The 20,742-nt window shown below is 43.5% G+C and overlaps 1 protein-coding gene across 5 annotated transcripts in view; it reads left to right on the forward strand.

Moving 5' to 3' along the window:
* The window catches only part of LOC306760841 (eukaryotic translation initiation factor 4 gamma 1-like), a 61,366-nt gene that overhangs the window by 33,062 nt on the left and 7,562 nt on the right, over positions 1–20,742 (forward strand). For 4 of the 5 annotated variants that reach the window (XM_079246844.1, XM_079246845.1, XM_079246846.1 and 1 more), the window contains 13 exons: positions 8,388–8,480; positions 9,084–9,174; positions 11,841–12,785; positions 12,872–12,960; positions 14,071–14,263; positions 14,370–14,503; positions 16,575–16,700; positions 16,815–17,225; positions 18,066–18,212; positions 18,310–18,546; positions 18,624–18,728; positions 20,233–20,523; positions 20,598–20,709. In XM_079246844.1, coding sequence (XP_079102970.1) covers positions 8,388–8,480; positions 9,084–9,174; positions 11,841–12,785; positions 12,872–12,960; positions 14,071–14,263; positions 14,370–14,503; positions 16,575–16,700; positions 16,815–17,225; positions 18,066–18,212; positions 18,310–18,546; positions 18,624–18,728; positions 20,233–20,523; positions 20,598–20,709 — 2,974 coding nt within the window. Of the gene's footprint in view, positions 1–7,525; positions 7,797–8,387; positions 8,481–9,083; positions 9,175–11,840; positions 12,786–12,871; positions 12,961–14,070; positions 14,264–14,369; positions 14,504–16,574; positions 16,701–16,814; positions 17,226–18,065; positions 18,213–18,309; positions 18,547–18,623; positions 18,729–20,232; positions 20,524–20,597; positions 20,710–20,742 lie in introns of those variants that run through there. The other variant, XM_079246848.1, reaches the window with a different exon arrangement.

The raw sequence follows: 20,742 nt of genomic DNA on the forward strand, positions 1-20,742 counted from the left end.
TTTGCATGCTTTTTCCATTGTGTTCCAGCAAATTGGGCTGTGCGTTTGTTTTACATTGATTTCCACGTTGTCCCATTACAGGGTTTCCTTGACTTGTGTCACATTTACGTTCATCGTGTTCCACTAGGCGGTGCTGTTGTCTTGTGTTTGATGCATTCCATTGCTTTGGTCTCACATCCGCTGTTTTAATTTCCATTGAACACACTTTAGATTTCTCCTTTTGATGCAATATTTGTTTGTTACTGTCATTTTGAGGTATGAACTCTTGGGCAGAGGGAATTAACATTTGTTCTTGTTTGGTTCCACCTTTGTTGCATATACTGTTGGCATTTGAGTATGCTTGTAACTGGCACTCTTCCTTGGCATCATAAATTTCCATTCTTGCCTCTGATGCCGCCAGTTCAGCCTCCAAATCAAGCATCTCTTTTCTTCTTAGTTTTTGTTCTTCCTCTTCAATAGCATGCCGCTCCTTTAATACTTTAACACGGGCCAAAACTGCAGCCCTGTCCGCTGCTGCCCGTAACTTGGCTGATGAAGTGCTGGATTTGTTACTCCTTTGACTGCCTCTATTGCTGAAATTAGACATACTATCCTCTGGAGAGAGTTCATCATTGTCACAGTTTTCCACATTTTCATTTGTATTTCCATTTGTTTGTGCATGTGTATTTATTTGCCCTTGTGTTTCAGTTTGAGAGAGCCATTGATTTACCTTGGAAAAACACTCATTATTTGAAATCATTTTTGCTTTAAACCATATTTCATGATTTTCACCCTCTTCAACAGACACAACAATGATTCATGTATACATTTTGCATCATCACACACCAGTTTTAGTTCATCAAAAGCATTTACCACCTTTGTTTTATTACCTTCTGACATCAAATCATTTAAAACTCTTCTAATATCACCTGCTTTATTTAGCTTAGACTTTCTTGTATTGTGTAGCTTATCAAGCTTTTCAGCCAATGCCCTTTCTGTTAATTTCACAATGCGTTTTTGATGTACAGCACCATTAGACAATTGTTCATTTTCAGTATTTATGTCCGTGTCCAACGCGCACGCATCCATTGTACGCGAAAGGCAGAGTTCAATTAAGGTGAACGCAAAAGTAGGTCAATAAGTCACGTGATCCGGCGCAATATGCGAAGCGCAACTCTCCAATATATTCCAAACGCGCGATTATCACCAATGCATTGGATTTTATTTTAATGTGTGCACACAATTAGGCCATCGATGGTGTAGCGCTACACATACCTCGTTGGGCGCCTTTATTATTAATCCAAAGCGATGGTCTGCGTTGCTCCAGTCCAGCTCCAGGTCACCAGCGCTCCTCAGATTAGCCACGTTAGCAACCACCACAGCTGGCTGCTGTAAAGTCTGTGATAGTAGGACGCGTCTCCACACCGCGGCTCACACACGGCTCGTCCCCATGCCGTCTTCAAAAGATAGGCCCTTTGGGGTTCCAAACTTAGTCCAATCGGGCAGGTTTTTGACAATATAATAGCCAGCCTAGTGCTGGGCTAATGAAGTGTTGCCGGTAATGCTAGGTCTGACGCGCCTGGCGGCTATGTTTACCTGTTGCTTCTCCATGTCCATCAAAAAAGGGAAATCCAGAGGCCATTAGAAAGGTATCAAAACAGTGCGATCTTTATTTTATCATCCCAAGTTAAAATCCACAAATCAGGAGAGCATATATGAAATAACTCCGCCGAAGCGGTCAAAAACCTGTGCGTCCTTCCGGGTCAACACCTGCCCCCACCTCATTGGCACTTACCAATATAGATATGGTGACAGCGCCACCCAGTGCACAGTACATGAACCCCATTAAATTAATTAATTTCATTATACATATTTGGCTCCTATAATGTGTATTGGTGATAGGGCTGGGCGATATGACCTTTTAGTAATATCCCGATATTTTTATGGCATGTCACGATATACGATATATATCTCGATACTTATCTTAGCCTTGGATTAATGCTTCGGTGCATACAATCACATCAGTAAGATGATTTTGTGTCCAGATAAAAACATAATTGTTCATACTGCATTAAGATATGCTGATTTTAAACATTCATGCCATAAGGATGAAATTGTAACGAAGCAAACTGATCAAAACCGTATTTATTGAACAGTTAAAGCAGTGGCAGAAACATGTCATTTTAAAACAAAATAAAGTGACTTTGCATGATGGAATAAATGCAACGTATGAAAATAGGTGCTCTAGGAGGTGACTTTTCAAATGATTAAATAAATTTGTGGTGCTACTACCTTTTGTGGCGACATACTTTGCATACGACAGTTGTTTGGTCAACATCTTCTCTTCGGTATCCAAACCACCGCTAGATGAAGGATCCTGTACTATTTTTCTTCTATTCTTTTCTTTTTTTGCCACTGAAACAGTCTATCCCTTTGAAAAATTATTTTGAATACCATTAAAACCAAATTGTATAAATCAGCTTTGTTCCGCTTTATTAAATGTTAGATTATCAAATAGCAAATTTAACCAAAGTTGATTCCCACTCCTTTCTGTACTTTCTAGAGACATGAGGAGCTAGATAAATATGCTTATGTCACACACAATGGATGAGGTGAGTAAGTGACAGAGGCTGTGAATGTAATCAAATAGAATTAATTATTTTTGCGTGACGTGAAAAACTTTGTAATTTACGTCCCACTCTGTAATCCAGAGCGGGATCAGTGGCGGATTTGGCTGTTCATTGTGACTGTAGGTGGAGTCGTGCAGGTGTCCTCTCTGCTCCTCTGACTGGATGCAGCTGCAGCCGGAGTGACTGAGTGCTTTAGGACGGGGAGAGACTCTCGTTCTGACAATAACTTTACAATATGCGCTTTATAGTCAGTCGCCAAAACACCAGGAAAGTCTCCAACAACTCCTGTAAAAGTTGCTGGATTTGTCGCTAGTTGCTTTTCACAAAACACGTCGCCAGATTTAGCGAGAAAGTCGCCAAGTTGGCAACAGTGGCTACACGCTGCCTCTCATGACGTAGCACGTAGCTCACGTTATGTACGTAACGAGGTGTGCTTGCTTTAACTCTCTGTGCAAAGCGGTGCAGAGACTCGAGGAGGAGGGAGAAAACCCCGCCCACAGCTAAAAACAACTGCGTGACAACAGGATACTTGAATATGACAAATATAGACATATAGACATTTTCTATCCCACAGGATATAGCAACAAACACTCGCACATCGAGATGGAAAATGACAAATCTAAATTTTGTGTATATCTCGGCAAGAAAAGATATAAACAACTAGACTTGTTATTTGATGGGAACAAACGCGAACCGCATACACACATTCTTGCTTTTTTTATTTGGGACATTAACGAAGTCCGGCAGCTGGAATTTTTCTAATCAGAAGTCCAGGAGGAAAGTTATATCTGCTGCTTTTCAGCCACACCAGTGCATCACCTCTTCTCCCGATGAAGAAAATCGGGGCGTCGCAGCAGGGTTGAAAATATAGGAAATTCCCCCAGGACTGTTACAACTGATGATGTTTTTACATCACTGTCACTGGCTAGCATGCAAAGAAGCACAACTCTTTCTTGGCACCATGAACCGCAAATAACTGGAAGTTTCAGCCCCAGTCAAACACAATGCATTGCTTCACAATGCTGACGATGTTGCGCCCAAAAACAACAAATCTGTCTGTTTTCTCAGCACCAAGTGGTGGTTTACTTTTCTCTTTTCAATTTTTTTAGTGCAGATTTGATTAAAATTGCAATTCCTCAGTATTTCCTCATTTTTAGTTTTTTAAACAGCAGACCAGGTGAAAAGTGACCAAGTTTACAGACTATCTCACGAGCCAGATTTTCAAAAAAAAAAAATCCACTGTGTTCAGCAGCAATATATCTGAAGCAGCTGTTTGAACTTAGTCTTGCTTCAGAAGCTTGAACTGCATATAAAAGTGCTGTTACTATGCGACATGTGCGTTATAGAGTTTACAAACAGCTTTCCACACGTCCAGCTCTGCTTTTCCCTTCAAAGCAAAAAAATCCCGAATGTGTCACAGTTTTGACTTAAAATGTGAAGGTGGAGGATTTATATCTGTGCATTTCTGCAGGTTGTCGCCATTCTCCGTCTTCTGTTTACGTGTTTTCCCAAACTGAGAGAACGTCGTTACTAAGACAGTCGAAAAGAAACATTTTGCCCTCTGCTGGAGAAAAGCTGTAACTTCTTCTCCCATCTGGCATCTAAACATTTTTTAAAAAATCTATTTTTGACCAGAAAAGCCAATTTAAAAATAATAAAACAAAAAAAAATCCAGATTTTTCTGTAACTCGATTTTTTTTTTCTCGCACCTCTGTTACTGACTGCAGCCACCTGAAGTGTGGTGTTGTCATTACGGACCAGAAAGCGTGTACAGGAACATGGAGGTGCGTTTTACAATGTGCTCGATCTGGCAGCGATTAACACACACCTGTTGTACAAAAAATGTACAGCGTCCACTGAAAAAATGCAACTTTTCTTGGTGCTTCTTGCACAGAAATTACTGAAGAGGTTTTTTCAAGAGAAGGAAAAAAGTTGCAGCTTCAACAAACTGCAGGACATTCCCTCAGAAAGAAGCAGTGTCAGGTGCTGAAGAAGAGCGACTGTGCTGCTGAAAAGTGTTCGCAGTCCGTGCGTTTACATGGGAGTTTTCATTCCTGTTTAATTCCAAATTCCACTGATGAAAAACGACCATGTAAACATTTAATTCCAAATGCAAATTTCTATTTAGAATTAAACTTAATTCCGATGTAATTGGCTGGTTCCGTCGCATTTTAATTCCGAACTATTTAATTCCTCTGTCATGTAAACTTTAATTTAATCCCGGTCGTTCTGAGCATGCTCGTTACCTTGTCCTGTCCCGATGACGCGCGTTGTTTTGCCTCCGTGTTCGGTGGTCTGTCTTTCTTCTCCTTCTCAGTTGCTGCAGAAAGTGAAGCAGTATGCTGGTGTTGAGCTGCTACTTCACATTTATAATAAAAATAGCAGCGAAACTGGTACTTATTATGTAGTTTTTACAAGTTACGACTGAGAAGCAGGGAGCCGACTTTGTTTATTTCCGGTATACGTCATACGTCACGTGCTCCTTTTGTCCAATCAGAACCCTTCCCAACCCGCCGCTCTAAAGAGGAATTAAGTAAGGATGTGTTTCATGTAAACCTTCATTTGGAATTATTATTTTCATGTAAACTCGTAGGAGAATACCTTAATTCTGAATTATTTAATTCCGAATTAAAAAAAACATCATGTAACCATAGCGGCATGTGATAAATACACGTGCCGCAGATGAACCATCGGTTTGTCTGCTGCCGTCCTGCCATTTGCAGAGTTCCAGTTTTTATTCTGCCTGCTGATCTACTGCTCCACCCTGCCGCTGACTCAACCATCATCTAGGAACCACACAGCCGAACCATCATCATCAGAGAACTCTTCCTCTCTTGTTTGAGCACTTTGTTTATTCTAAACTCACTCAAAATTACAAACTGTAATCCACAATCACTGACAAATAACAAAAAGATTAAAATCATTCACTCAGTGTTTTATTCAGATATTTTTAGTGCATTATGATTAAATATGTAAAAAAAAAAAAAAGAAAAACTAAACAGATAGATAGGTGGATATATTCTTCATTAATCCAGAGGGAACTTAAAAGTGTACAGCAGCTGCATAAATGTAAAACTAAAAGGAGAGTTAAAATAAAATCATGGCACAAACCAGCGTGGTGTAATGTGTTGAAACATGTATGTAACGTAAACAACAAAAGATTCAATCATCTCTACAGATCTGAGCTGAGGGGAATGTAAGGAGTATTTTGCATTTGTAATCTGGGTGGGGGAGCAACATGCAGACTGGCTCATTTGAAAAACAAAAGGCCAGTAAGTGAGTGATTGACTGCAGTAAGGAGATGGGGGGCTTTTGATGGAGAAACTGGAAATCTTGGTATTTCTAGTGTTAAGATCGTTACATCCTCCACAAGCAGCGAGAACTTTGTTCTTGTTCTCAAGCTCCTGAGAAGAAAATTACGTCTTGTTCTGGCTTACATGATTGAAGACAGTTCTCGACACATCGCGCTGGCAGACGTTTTTTCTTGCGTTGCTCTGAGAAGTATCGTGTGATTGGTTGGAGATTTGAGGTGGGCGTGGTTAGCATGGAAAAGCATGAAGCAGAAAGTCGCTTCTTCTGTATTTTTCCTGTTGCAGGTAAAACAGATTGTTTTGGTAAAACAGCTGATCCAGGTGGTGAGAAAGTACGACAACATGTGGCATTAAAACACTCGGACCCAGCCGCGTGCACGACCCGCCCTGCCGAGGACGAAGTTTCGTTCAGTATGAAACAACCAGGTTTATTGCACATAAAGCAGACATCTTGTTCAACAAAGTCCTTGCTTCAGGTCTAGGATGTAACAAGCTTTAGAGCCACATTTCTTTACTTTGGCAGATTTTTGCGTAGTGACGCCCCCTAACAACGGCTGATTCAGCTTCTGCTTTGCCTCCGTACTCTTCTCTGACTGGATCTCTCCAGTCAGTAAAAGTCAGTTTGATGGCGATGGCTTGTCACTCGCTCTCTCTCCTTTTCCTCTAATCGTGGTTTTTTTATGTACTGAATCAGTCCCAGTGTACATTCAACACCTCCAGTGTGTTCATATCTGCTTGCTGGTGTGTGACGTGATGCCGGAAAGTAAAACTCCTCTGTACTGTGACGTTCCAGGTTGGAAAAGAAAAAGTTGCCCATGTTTGACTGTGGTCTATTTGGGATTTCTCCACAGGACCACAGTGCAGACAGATAATTTTTCAGAAATTTGGGCTTCCTACTTCAACATATAATACCTTTTTTTCCCCCCACCACGTCTATCTTCCACCATTCAGGTCAGATGTGTAATCCACCACTGCATCCAGGTTTCAAAATCAGTCGCCGTCATTTGTAGATAAGGAAAATCTGTAGGCGTTATCTGATAGCAGAGGAGGGTTCGTTGTTCTGGTTGGAGTTCAGCTGGAAGACTTTGTGCAGGTTTCACAGGCTGCACAAACTTCACCTTGTTGGATAGAGCGTCAGACTCTTTATTTTACAGAGATTAAATTAGGAGGGGGGGTATTAAACTGTAAATTTCTTCTCCTTTTGGTTTACTGTGTGGAACAGAGAAAGTCCAGGAGGGAGGGGGTGAAGGACATGTCAGCACATAGCTCAGCTCCACGTGGCCACTGGTCTCCTCCCCCCTCTCAGCCGGAAGGGCTAACCAGAGAGCCTTCCTCCCCCTCCTCTTCCTTTTGCTCCAAGTCGGCTGAAAGAATCTGACTTTGCTGGGTGACAGAAGGAGAGGGAGACGGAGGGAAAAGGGGGGGAGTTTCTTCTGGTAGCTGCAGCTCATTTGATAATGCCAACTCTCTTTTCTTTTCTGGAAACCCTCCCATTTTCCCAACCAAGCCCCTCCTCCCTCTGACCCCTTTTAACTGTCTGTTAGTCACTGCGGGCGGGGGTGCACATTCCAATACCACAGCGTTACAAGGCCACTCGCTTTCTGCCTTTTTCCCTCCCTGTTCTGTTCAGCGTGTGGGACAGCCACCAGGCTGCTAGCTCAGCTCGCTGACCAGCTCTGCCGGCGTTGTCCTGGGTGGGAATTATGCGAGCGAAACCAAGCTGAAACTGCTCTCTAGACTCACCCACCTTCCTGTTTTATGGGCGTGAAAGTCCAGCAGCAGAGCTAGCTGGAGCGGCTACTCCAGCCCCAGGATGAGAGAGGCCCACCAGGGTTTGTAGTGCTGTTGGAGAAGAGTTGCCAGCAAAGCAGAGCAGGTAAAGGTCACTTGCGTTGAGCAAACATTGTTGCACTTATTCTCAAAAGTAGGTTAAAGAGTTTAAAAAAAAAAAAAAGGAGTGTTGTAACAGCTGACAGGGAACTTTTCCAGTTTAATCCTTGTGCAGTGGCTGCGCGTCAGCAGCTTTCGGACTCGGATCGTTTTCATGACAGAGTAATGGGACTTTAGAAAATGTGCGCTGGAACAGATTTCCACTCATTCAGCCTGATGTTGTGTGTGTGTGTACACACACACACACACACAGAAAGCTGCAGTTGTCAGACCTGATGGTGTCTTTTGTAAGAGTCGGCCAGTTTCACAACTGCTTAAACCAGCAGAGAAATCTGACTGTTTGGCCTCAGTTTGGTTCCTGCTGGTAACTTTTCTCACTCTTAGTTTGCTTGTTGGGAAGGTTTTTGTGTGTTTCTGTTTGAAGTCTTAATGAATGAGGCTTGCAAAGCGTTCACAGCTGATAAGCGGATGTCCACGAGAAGCCATCCTCCTGTAAATGTTGATCTTCTTACTCCTAATACGACTGTTTTTAATCTTAATCCTCATTGTGTTTGGTAATTCTCTGTCACCTCCTCAGATTAGAATAAGAGACCCTAACCAAGGAGGTCGAGACATTACAGAAGAGATTATGTCAGGAGGCCGAAGTGGCTCCACCCCAACCCCCCCACAGGTGAGTTGATATAACTTGTAAGCGATGTAACACAGAGGACTCCAGAACAGACAGCTAATGTCAGTTTTCCTTTCTGTCGGGCAAAAAAAGCACATTTTAAACAAGTTGTGGAGTAAAAATGACATGATGTTGGTTTACATCGTGCATATAAAGCTGGAGAATGTCATCAAAAGGACTTTTACTTTTCTTTGGAAGCTTATTTTCACCTAGGCGGATGTAACAAGATGCTGCTCGGCAGCTTAAGGCCTAGCCGCACTTTCAGACACCTTCACAGATGATGTCTGTTTAAGGCTCTCTGACTGGCTTCTGTTTAAATGAATCAGTCCAAGGGGTGTTTGCCATCTCGACTGTGTGAGTTTTTACTGTTTCATTGGAAGAAATTCAACTGTTTTATGTCATTTCTTGTTGGAAATATGTATTTAGTTAAGAGAAGTGCCTGTTTACGTCGTGCAAAAAAAAGTCGTCAAAATGACTTTTATTTTTTATTTGGAAGCTTATTTTCACCTAGTCGGATGGAAAAAAAATGTGCAGTCCTCAGCTGTAGGGTCATACCTGGTGCTAGTTTGTGGTTTTTTTTTTTTTTTTTTTTTTTTTTTTCCACAGACAGCTATATCTGGATCAGAAAGTCCAGCAGTGCCCCAGGCTAACGGTGAGAGCATCCCAGCTGCTGCTACACCTGCTCCGGTTAGACCAGGTGAGTCTTTACAGAGAAAGCAACGCTGTGACACCCCAGATTAACTCAGCTATCATCTGTCCGTTGTGTTCTCTACCTCTCACTCAGCTGCAGCTGTCATTTATCAGACCTTAGCTCTTACAAGTCCACTCGGTTGTAGAAGCGGCTGTCACCTGCCAACAATCTCTCAGGAACAATAGTGTGTAACTATATGGTGAATCCACAATGAGTGGATGAATCCATCATAACACACTTATTTATCACATATCCATAATTTTTGATGGATAAATGATGATGAAGCGTCATTTCCACCAATCAGAGAGGTTAATTTACAATAATGTCCAATCAGGAGCAGCCTAAGACCAATAAGTTAGCAGACAGCTCTATATGTGTCTGAAAGGTGAAAAATGTTGCTCCTCTATGACAGGAATACAGCCAAGAAGGGGTTTTTCATGTATAGTGGCACCAAAACCCAGCTGATTTAGAGCTGGACTTGTAAGAATGGGAGATGGGGGTGTAAGGAAAGTTTGAGACATAACATTTTGCCTAATAAAAGTCCAATGAGATAAAGACTGAATAAAAAAAAAAAGGTTTCAAGAACACAAAGGGGAAGCACACTTTTAATGCAGGTAAGTTTGACCGTCTGGCCCTACTGTAGCAGCACTCCATCTGAAAATATAAGCAGGGAGATGCACATTGTACGAATCGGTCGTGTCTAGGGATGAGGCGGTCGGGTCCGGTAAGAGATTCAGTGGCGGGATGTAGTAGGGGTGTGACGATATGCTTTTGTCCCGATTCAATTCCGATGTTTTGGGTGCCGATTCGATTTAAATTGCAATTCTCACAATTCTCCGATATTGCTGATTTTTGGAGATTAAAAACAAAAAAAATGTATAAAACTTTTTTTTTTTTTTTGGCTCATCATTTTTCTTCATTTCAATGAGGAAAAAACAACGCAGTAACCAGACCATCATTCTGCTGCTATAATGCCCAAGAAGACAAGTAAAAAGATCAATAAAAAACAATAAAAATGACCAAAAATTTTATTGTGCATTCATTTTATTTATTTGAAAGAAAAAAAAAAAGATTTTTATAACAAAAAAAAGAAAATCTATTTTAAAATTGTGAAGAAAAAAATCCAGATTTCCAATTTTTCGATTAGATTTTGCCACCCCTAGTAAGTAGCACCAGGAAGACGGGAGAGTGGCTCATTTAGAACCAGTCAGGACCGCATTCTGGGACACAAGAGAGATCTGCAGCAAACTACCTTGTAAAAAATAAATTTCACTCATTCGGAAGGGTTTCTGACCCGTCGGTGGTTTTAGTCCAGACATAAAAAACAACACTATAAGCATACATAAAATATCTGGAACTATAATCTACAAATATCTCAACTAACAGGAAGTTATGATTTATTTTCACTCTGTTTTCCCAATTGAGGGTTTTTTCTCACTTCATGGCGACTTCATGCTTCAGTATCCATTTAATGACGTAACCAAGCGAACTTATCACCATTATCTTTTATTTATGTTGATTTATTAAGCTATAAATAACTCCAACCAAAATGTTTTCATGTAATGTTTATGAACCTGATGCAAACTACGGAAACACACCGAGCGCATTCGGGGGGCAAATTAAAGAGGGATCCAGATTTATTTAAAAAAAAAAAAAAAAGAAGAAAGAAATAAAACAGCAAATTCTGATTAGTTCATAAAATTGAGTTATCAGTCAGCTGTGGTTTAGATTCTGCTCCACATGACGGATAACTGGACTCAACCAAGCATGTGACGTCTGGGATCGCAGATGGAAACTAGCCAGCAGCTGAAGCTGCTACAGCGCATCGTTTCTGCTCTGAGGTGGAAGTTTTATGTACGTCCCTCGCCAAATACAGGCGGTCCTCGACTTGCGTCGTTTCCACTTTACAACACCTTTAAATAAATGTAAATTTAAATAAAAATAAAGCAAGTTTTGAAGCTATGATTGTCCACATAAGCTCTTACGACACGTGACCTGGAGGCTGAGACGACGCCTCGGTGCGTGTTTTAATTGCTTCTACTGATTTTCTATTAACATGATGTATAATATGTGTATTTAGTGGGAAAATCAAATCGAAAAATTGGAAATTTTTTTGTTAAAATCTTTTTTTTATTTTTTCAAATAAATAAAATGAATGCACTCTATAGAATTTTTGTCATTTTTATTGTTTTTTTTTTATTGATCTTTGTACTTGTCTTCTTGGGCATTATAGCAGCAGAATGAATCTAGCTACTGCGTTGTTTTTTCCTCATTGAAATGAAGAAAAATAACGAGCAAAAAAACACATTTTACACATTTTTTTTTTTGTTTTTAATCTGCAAAAATCAGCAATATTAAAGAATTGTGAGAATCGCAATTTAAATCAAATCAGGACCCAAAAAATTGGAATCGAATTGGGGCAAAAGCATATGGTCACAGCCGTAGTATTTAGATAGTTTTTAGTGATCAAAGGGGGAAATATTGGGTATTTAAGGATGAAAATGTCAGGTTACGTTGCAGCGGTAGGAGCAGAACTCCTACGTAAACCGAGGATCGCCTCTAAAAGTAAACTAGACCAAATGAGACCGGGAGTTTCAGGTTATCGGCTGTTTCTACTCAGACTTTAAGCCTTCTCAGCCTTTAACATGTTGTCTCCACTTTTGATTTTCCAGATGACAGAGGGAAACCTTCGCCTCCCCCTCTGTCACAGACCCCTGAGCTTACGAAGGGCGACCCCCTCCCTACAGAGACTCCCTCCTCTGAAACGAACACTAAGGCGCCTGCGCCTCCTCTACCCTCAGAGTCAAAGGACGCCCCTCCCAACAGCATTTCCACACCCCGTGTTCCTGCTGCTGACGTGATGGATGCTTCCCCGCCTCCTAGGGAGGCCACGCCACCTCCCCAGTCAGCACCAGAGGTACCTGCCTACCCCGCACCTCTTCCTGACCCCGTCCCCACCCCTGCACAAACAGAAACGGACACCAAAGCAGATGAGGAGGATTTGAAAGAGGAGGAGGCAGCAGAAACCTCTTTGGACACGTGTCAAACTCCTCCCTGCACCTCTAACGGTACAGCAGAGGCGGAGCCAGAGAAGCTGTCAGTCACGTTACCGCCCAGTAACCTGGACGATCCTCTGGAGTCTCCCATTGCACAGCCTGAGGAGCTCCGCCTCCCCAACGGCCTCCCTCTCCCAGCTCCTCAGGACCCTGAGGTTCCCATCGTCAGCATGGCGGAGCGCGACAACAGCCCCATAGCTGAGCCGGACATCAGCCAGCAGCCGGACCTGCAGACCCCCGCAGTTGTAACCGAGGCAACCGCCACACTGACTGTCCAAGCCACACCCACACCTTTGGAGCAGTCGGCAGCCACACCTGCCGAGGAACATCCTGATGAGACGGTCACGGAGGCGACAGCGGCTCAGGAACTACTTTCTGATGCTGACCCGGACGTTAACGATGAAGCTGCAGAGACTCAGTCCAACGCCAAGGAGGAGACGTCGTCTCCTGCAGGGACGCCGGAGACGTCGTCCACTCCTCTTCTTCCCACAGCAGAGGACAGAGAGGACACGCCTCCTCCTCAGATCGCCAACCCCGTCCCTGTAGAAAACACTATGCAAGGTCAGTTTCTCACTTCTTCCTGTGACCGTTTTCCGCAGAGCAACGTTTACTTTCCTGTTTGGTGCTGATTTGTCTCTTTTCTGCAGCTGCTCTGTCTGTGCCAAAGAAGAAGAGGAAGATGAAGGATCTGAACAAAAAGGAGGCGGTGGGAGACCTCCTAGATGCCTTTAAGGAGGTGTGTTCACTTCACCAACATGTTCTTATTCACCGTTTTTATTCAGTTTTTTTACGCTTTAAATGCAGCCAAAGATTTAAACTTTAAAGCAAAACAGGAAAGGTGGCATTTATCTGCCTTTTTTAATTTCCCTTTGGGGATTTATAAAGTATTTTTCTTTTTCTTTTTCATTTTCTTAAAGACACACTACAGAACTTTTTCCACATTCCCGTCACTCGGCATCCGTCTTGCATCCTGAATGACCTGTTAGCTTTCTCCAGCCAGCAGAAGACGATCTCATAATGACTCGTTTTGTCCCTTTTTCTCTTTTATTCTTCTTGTGTTTCTTTACTGAATCAGTGACGTAGCATGTTCAAATATCCAGTTCCTTATTATACATGAAGTGAAACGTCGCGTCGCATCTGGGTTGTAAAAGCTGTCTAGTGTCGGTCTCCGTCTCGGGATGCTGCTGGGTTGCAGCAGTCCAAACACGATAGATGTCATCGAACATGTCCGGTTTTTAGTTCAGAAAGTTACGTCTTTAATACAGATAAAGTACACTTTTATGCTGATGATATCTAACTCTTCTAAGCCCACTAAGTTCCACAACTAACCTAACTAACCAGCAGTGGTTATGTGATCCTTCCTCACAACTGAACTCTTGAGTAAATTTATTTTAACCCTCTACAGTGTCATCCCTCTAATAAAAGGATCTTTAGCTTCTTCTGTGCGGTCTTGTGTGTAGACTCCAGGTGTTGTCTTTGCACCATCACTCATCATTTTTCACTTGAACCTACTTGTTTTTTCATGCCTGTATGAATAAACAGTCTTTTGCTGTTTTAAAGGAGGAGCACCTTGGTTGCAGAGCATGCTGCTGCTTTCCTTTGGCTGCCTTGACTCTGTGAAGTTGTGGCTTTTTAGACAGGCTTTTAGTCAGACGATTGTTTTTTTTTTGACACCGTTTAGATCCTGTTCTCTCTGTGTCTTATTGTTCTGTGATCTACTTTGTGATTTTATGTGTGAAAAGCACTATATATTATTATTGTTATTATATTTTAAGTTACTGCAGCTTATTTCTAAAGCCCTGGCCAGCATCTTAAACTCCAAACTTCCCTTTTTTTTTAACCCCAGGAGCAGATAGTTGTCCCACCAGAGCCTGAGCCAGCTTCTGTCCCAGCACCAGAACCTCCTGCTGCTTCTTCTCCTGCTCCCGAGGAGGCAGAGCTGACGTGGGAGGATAAGGAGGACAAACTAGATGCAGAAAACATTCAGCCTGATCCTTCCAATCAGACCACTACTGACATGAAGTACCAGTACAAAGAGGGTGGGTCTCTGTCCTGATCTAACTGGTGTTTGCCTCGCTGTGCCAAGTCAGGTTCATATCCCCCCCACCCCTTCATGTTAAAAATCTCCTGCTGCTTCTGTTTCAGAACAATGGAAGCCAATAAACACAGAAGAGAAGAAGAAATATGACCGAGAGTTTCTTCTGGGATTCCAGTTCAGCTCAGCCAGCATGAACAAGCCCGAGGGTTTACCGGCCATCAGCGACGTGGTGCTGGACAAGGTGCAGACCTTTCCTCTCATCTCAGACGGTTTCATCTCTGTTCAGCCATTTCCACATATGGTCCACACTTTCTCCTTGGTGGTTGTTTGCACGAGTTTCCCAGCTGGAGACTTTTTATTGGAGATGTGGTCTCGCAGCTGGAAGTGAACATCTGTCGGTAGCTCGAGGGAAGCAGGATGGAGAGGAGGAAACTGTGTTGTGGAAATCACCGTTTTCTTTCAAAAGATTTGTGAATAGCAGAAGAGGCTTTTGTGTTGGTGCTGAGATGTAGAGGCGGGGTGGAAGCAAGCAAAGAAAACCTCCTGAACATTTCCAGATTTATTTGCTTGTCATGAAAAAACAAAACTTTACAATTTAAAGCTCCAGTGTGTGAGGATTACTCCCATTTAGTGGTGCGCTTATTGAATACAAACCTTACCGTTGTAGTGCGGTTCACCGCTGACAAAGCTGCAGAGTCACAGATCTAAAAATATTACATCATTCACAAGTTGGAGAGTCACGTCAGGTGATGAGGTGCAGAACAACGCGTAATTCTGTTTCGTTATGGATGCTGAGAAGTTACAAACATGTCCGACACATGTTTGGTACCATTCTAATGCTAATTGTGTGAAACGGTGCAACCAGAGGGAGGACATCAACCCCCACTGCTCCTGACAAATCAGCTGAAATGAATGATGAAACTTTGGGGAAAAATCCATAGATCGTATGGGAAAGATGGGCGGAGCCTCTGGGGGTTAAAAGTGAAGCCAAGTGGAAGTGCATAAAACCGCAGTTCCCCCTTCATCCACTAGGGGCTCCAAAACAGAGCAAATCCCCATAGACTCCCATGTTACTTCACAGCAGAAATAAACATGTTTACAGCCTGGTTCAAAAATACATTTTCGGTTTAATAGGTCAGGTTTACCTTCATGACAACTGTGGGGGGAGTGAATTTTTTTCTAACTCGCCCGTTTAAAAGTAATTTAATCTAAAAATTCGGCATATTTAGGGGCGTGTCCTTTTGATTGACAGGTACCCAATCTCCCGCTTCAAGTAAGAAGAACGTAGAACAACCGCGGTTTTTAGCCGGTTAACAACGTGACTTAGCTTTAGCCTGCTTACCTCCGTTAGCTGGTTAGCTCCCGTTATCTCGGGGTTAGCTTGGTTAGCTTTTAGCTACAGGCAGCTCAGAGTTTGCTCGATGTCAAACATCCAACATGACGCTCATGGCTCCTCTCTCAGCTCCACCTCTTTGCCCATATGGGTATTTGTATACCGGGCGAGACGCAAGCCAAGATGGCGACGGTAGGAACCGCCCACCGAGCTTCAATTTAGCTCTTCAGAAACCTACAGGTGACGTTACGGAGGCTCTGCCCATCTTTTTATACACAGTCTATGGAAAAATGTGTATGAAAGCAGCGTACGGTGTCCTGCTGGTATGACTTCTGTAAAGAGCAACTGCAAACTGGTTTCCACTGTCGGCAAACAAATGAGCATTTCTGCTGTTTAATACAGCAGAAACAGGAAATGATGCGACTCAGTGGGAGGATAAAGTAGCTGCTGGACTACCTGTCCTGTTTCTAACACAACGCCAAAATAAACTTCAGTTAGAGTGAATGAACCGACCTGTCCAGCAGAAAGCTGCAACCGCCACCTCAGTTCCTTCATGAAATCTCCATCTGGTAAACGCTACACCCATGTAGACTCTCCTTTTCTCCCAGTCATTATTTCCTTTCCTTTTTCATCCCGCTCATGGGGCAGACGATGGATGTTCCTCCATTTAAATGGAAAACAGCAAGTGTAATGATCCGTAGTCGTCATCTTTGTCTCTCTTCTCTCCGCCAACACACAGGGATTCACAGTTAAAATGCTACAGTATGCAATAATGGCGCTGCATCTCCATCTACGTATTTACGCTTCCATTTGAGTACCAGTTCAATTCGACTTCAGGAAAATCTGTTTTTAAAAAGGAAATACTTGATTTTTGCTAATAAAAATTTTACCCAGACTTTTTTTTATTCCATTTTCATCAGGAATGAAATGTTAAGACAGACTGTCATCTGCCAGCTAACTCATGTTTGTGTCTGTTCAGGCAAATAAGACCCCCCTCCGTCAGCTCGACCCCAGCCGCCTCCCGGGGATGAACTGCGGTCCTGACTTTACGCCTTCTTTCGCAAACCTGGGCAGGCCAGGCATGGGAGGAGGAAGCCGAGGGCTGGTAAGTTAACGTCCTGACCCGGCGCTCTGCTCATAAAGACGGAGCCGTAGCAGTCAAATAATGTCTGCGCCCCCCCCCCCCCCCCCCCCCCCCCCCCCCCCGCCACCCCGCCAGCCTCCAGGTATGGGCATGGGAGTTGGCGGACCCCGTCGCTCCCAGCAGATCCAGAGGAAAGAGCCACGGAAGATAATCACCAGCATGTCCCTGAACAACGACGTGCAGCTCAACAAGGCGGAGAAGGCTTGGAAACCGTCGATGAAGAAACCGACTCGCAGCCGTGCGGTGGAAGAGACGGAGGACAATGACCCGGAGCAGATGAAGACCCAGGAACTGTTCAAACGGGTCCGCAGCATCCTCAACAAACTCACGCCTCAGAAGTTTCAGCAGCTGATGAACCAGGTGTCGGAGCTGACCATCGACACCGAGGAGCGGCTGAAAGGAGTCATCGACCTGACCTTTGAGAAGGCCATCTCCGAGCCAGACTTCTCCGTGGCCTACGCCAACATGTGCCGCTGCCTTTCAGGGGTAAGCTGTCGACGTCTGGTTGAATTAGTCTGAACGTTGACGCCCACATGGCGGTGATTGTTTATCTGAAGCTCCAGGGATGACAAACCGAGTCAGCAACCCGAGGGCCGAAGTCCTCCAAGTCAGGAGTTTCCCTGCTGCAACACTTTGACTCAGATCGATAGGCATTTAGCCATGTAGAGGCCATTTTTTTTGTTTTCTTTTATGAGAAATGGCCTCTTATGCAATTTAAATTATTTTTTCTATTATATTTTAGTAGATTATATTATATTAAACAGATAGATTTTCATTTAAAGTCTGTGTTTTAGCTTTTTGATGAATGTGAGAGCGGTGAGGGAAGAATTTATGTCACATCTGGGGGCGGTGTTTTTGGTTGGAAATGAGTTTCAGGTGGAGACGGGATGAAATGTTTTTTTTTTAATTTTTTTTTTTACCACTTTCAGGGGTTTTGTTGGTTTTTGTTAACTGGAACAAATAATGATCCACCTTTTAATCTATTTTTTGTCAAAAGAAAAATAAATTATTTGTAATTTTCTAAATCCTTTCCCTTTTTATTTCATTTGGGTTTTGGAAGAGCGTACAAAAGTCAGACCGTCCGCTCTGCCACCGCCTTTAAAAGTAACATGGAAAAGTTAAATTTGAATTTACTTTTGGAGATTAATAAAGTAATTTTCATTTAATTTTATTTAATTTCAAAAGGCTGGTACAAGCAGATGTGTGTCAGGTGTGTTGCAGCAGGGAAACTCCTGACACCTGCAGGCAGTCAGCAGTTCCCCACCCTTATCTGAACCAATGAGGACCTGACACACCAGTGTTTTCTAATATTAATGCTGTTTTCAGTTCAAGGTTCAGACTTCATACAAGCCGGGATTTGGTCATCATTTCCGCAAACTGCTGCTGAACCGATGCCAGAAGGAGTTTGAGAAGGATAAAGATGACGACGAGATCTTTGAGAAGAAGCAGAAGGAACTGGAAGCTGCATCGGGGGTAAAAAGCGGTTCCACTGCGTGACACACAGCAAATCTGTTTCTCCACAGTTTTTCTTCTAATTTCACCTTTTTCTGTCTGAACGTTGTTCTTCCAGGAGGAGGAGAAGCAGCGGCTTATCGAGGAGCTGGAAGATGCTAAAGACAAGGCCAGGAGGCGCTCGCTGGGTAACATCAAGTTCATCGGCGAGCTGTTCAAACTCAAGATGCTCACAGAGGTCATCATGCACGACTGCATCGTGAAGCTGCTGAAAAATCACGACGAGGAGTCTCTGGAGTGTCTCTGCAGGCTGCTGTCCACCATCGGCAAGGACCTGGACTTCGAGAAGGCCAAGGTAGGAAACTCAAACTGACGGGGGGGTGTGACGGAGAAACACGAGCATCCACTCAGTAACGCTGTGCTCCTCCTCAGCCTCGTATGGACCAGTACTTCAATCAGATGGAGAAAATCATAAAGGAGAGGAAGACCACGTCCAGGATCCGTTTCATGTTGCAGGATGTGCTGGACCTTCGGCGGGTAAAACATCACCGTGGAAATTAAACAATACAATCGATTCAGTTCAGATTCAAAGATTCATGAACTATTTATGCCCTCCACACTTGTTCGGTTTAAACAGCTTGTTTAGAGATGCACCGATCCACTTTATAGGAGTTCCGATCCCGATATCTGCCGATAACAGATGTGTTTATGTGAACATTATTGTGACTATGGTTATTACTGCTGTTATAACTGTGTAAGACTTCATTAGGTTGTAATAAATTACCCATCCTTTCTGAAGTTACCTCACCAATACACATATAATAACATTACAGATCTAACAATTTCAACAAGTTTTATTCTGATTTGGCACATTTTACCTAAATACAACTATAAATGTGTGGTTCTGAAACAAAGATCCATCTTTTAGTGCCGTGTTCCTCATCGCATACGGCTCTCTGACTCTTGACTTGCGGCTCGTGAAGCAGCCACTGGCTTTCTGAAAATGCTTTCTAAACAAGTCATAATGATCCTCAACGCTGCAGTTCTCTCCACAAACAAGAGCTGCAGGCTGCTTGCAGAAACTCTGCTGTCCTAACGGCCCTAACTGATCCTGTCAGAGTTGCCAGTTTTGGCTGATTTCAGCTGCACCGAAAGCTGAATGTTACTGATTTGGCAACGTAGCAGGATACGTAGCCTAGCAACACTTTGTTTGGGGGGTGGCGGTTCTCCTCTTGTCTTCGTATACTGAGTTTGGCTCTTGTTGAATTAACATCGAGGATCACTGTTTTAGTGGAACAAAAAAATGTCACATTTTAACATTAAAGGCATTTTTATTTCTTTTAAAACACGTCCGAAGCATCAAACACATCTGTGCTAGCTTTTGTCTTTTATTGCTTTGTATGTTTTTAGCGTCTCATGTCGGCTCCTTTGTTCATTTTGTGTGTTTACAGTAGCTTTTAGTGTGTGTGTTAACAGTGTTTAATGTTCGGTCAGTCCTTTGGCGTCGAGCATGTCTTTAGTTAGTGTTTGCTGTAGAATAAGTGTGTGTGTCCACAGCCCACAGACGTGCACACTGGTCTTTAGCTCTGACCTGTGTGAGTCTCAGATGGGCTCAGAGAGAAGAGTCTTCCTCAGCTGTTTAATGCAGAGCAGCTCCTGAACTCAGAGCTGCTCTGTGCCATAGGCTGAGACAACAGGACCTCCGTCATGTCCTCTCATAGCACCACCAATATCCCCCACCTCATGGTCTACAGCTCTTTGTTTGCTTATTTCTTCCATCTTATTTACGTCTTTATGATGAACAGACAAAAGCTGCCAGGTGAGCCTGTTCCTCGGTCTCTGTGGAGTCATCTCTACATGGATTCTTCAGAGCGTTTCTGACGCAACACGGAAAATAAATCACCTTTATTAATGCTTAAAAATACCATTTTAACTCTTAACATCCCAGCTATGATTCCTTTATGACCGCCAGCATGTGGAGCTTCTCTCCGAGCATCCTCATCGCCTTCTTCATCATGTCTCTAAACTCTTCCTCCACCAGAACAACTGGGTGCCGCGCCGAGGCGACCAGGGCCCCAAGACCATCGACCAGATCCACAAAGAGGCTGAGCTGGAGGAGCACAGGGAGCACATGAAGGTACAGCAAGCCCTCATCTCCAAGAAGGAGCTGAGCGGAGGTCCAGGAGGCAGGATGGGTGGAGGAGGTCCTGGAGGTCGGGTGGGCCCTCACACACCCGGCCGCGGCGCTCCTTCCCAGGATGAAGGCTGGAACACGGTACCCATCTCCAAGAACCGACCCATCGACACCTCTCGCCTTAGTAAAATCACAAAAGTAAGAGAAGATTGACTCGTAGATGATGTTTGTGTCCTTCACAGTCCTTCAGATGTTCCTTCTCTCCTCCTCAGACTCCTGCTCTGGACTTCAACAACCAGCTGCTGGCTCCAGGAGGTAAAGGGACATGGGGCAGCTGGGGAAAAGGCAGCAGCGGTGGCACCAGTGCAAAGCCTGCAGATTCTGGTAGGTTCTCCTGCCTGACGAGCTCACAGATCG

Source organism: Telmatherina bonti, assembly GCF_933228915.1.
Source record: "Telmatherina bonti genome assembly, chromosome: 9".
Lineage (NCBI taxonomy): Eukaryota > Metazoa > Chordata > Actinopteri > Atheriniformes > Telmatherinidae > Telmatherina > Telmatherina bonti.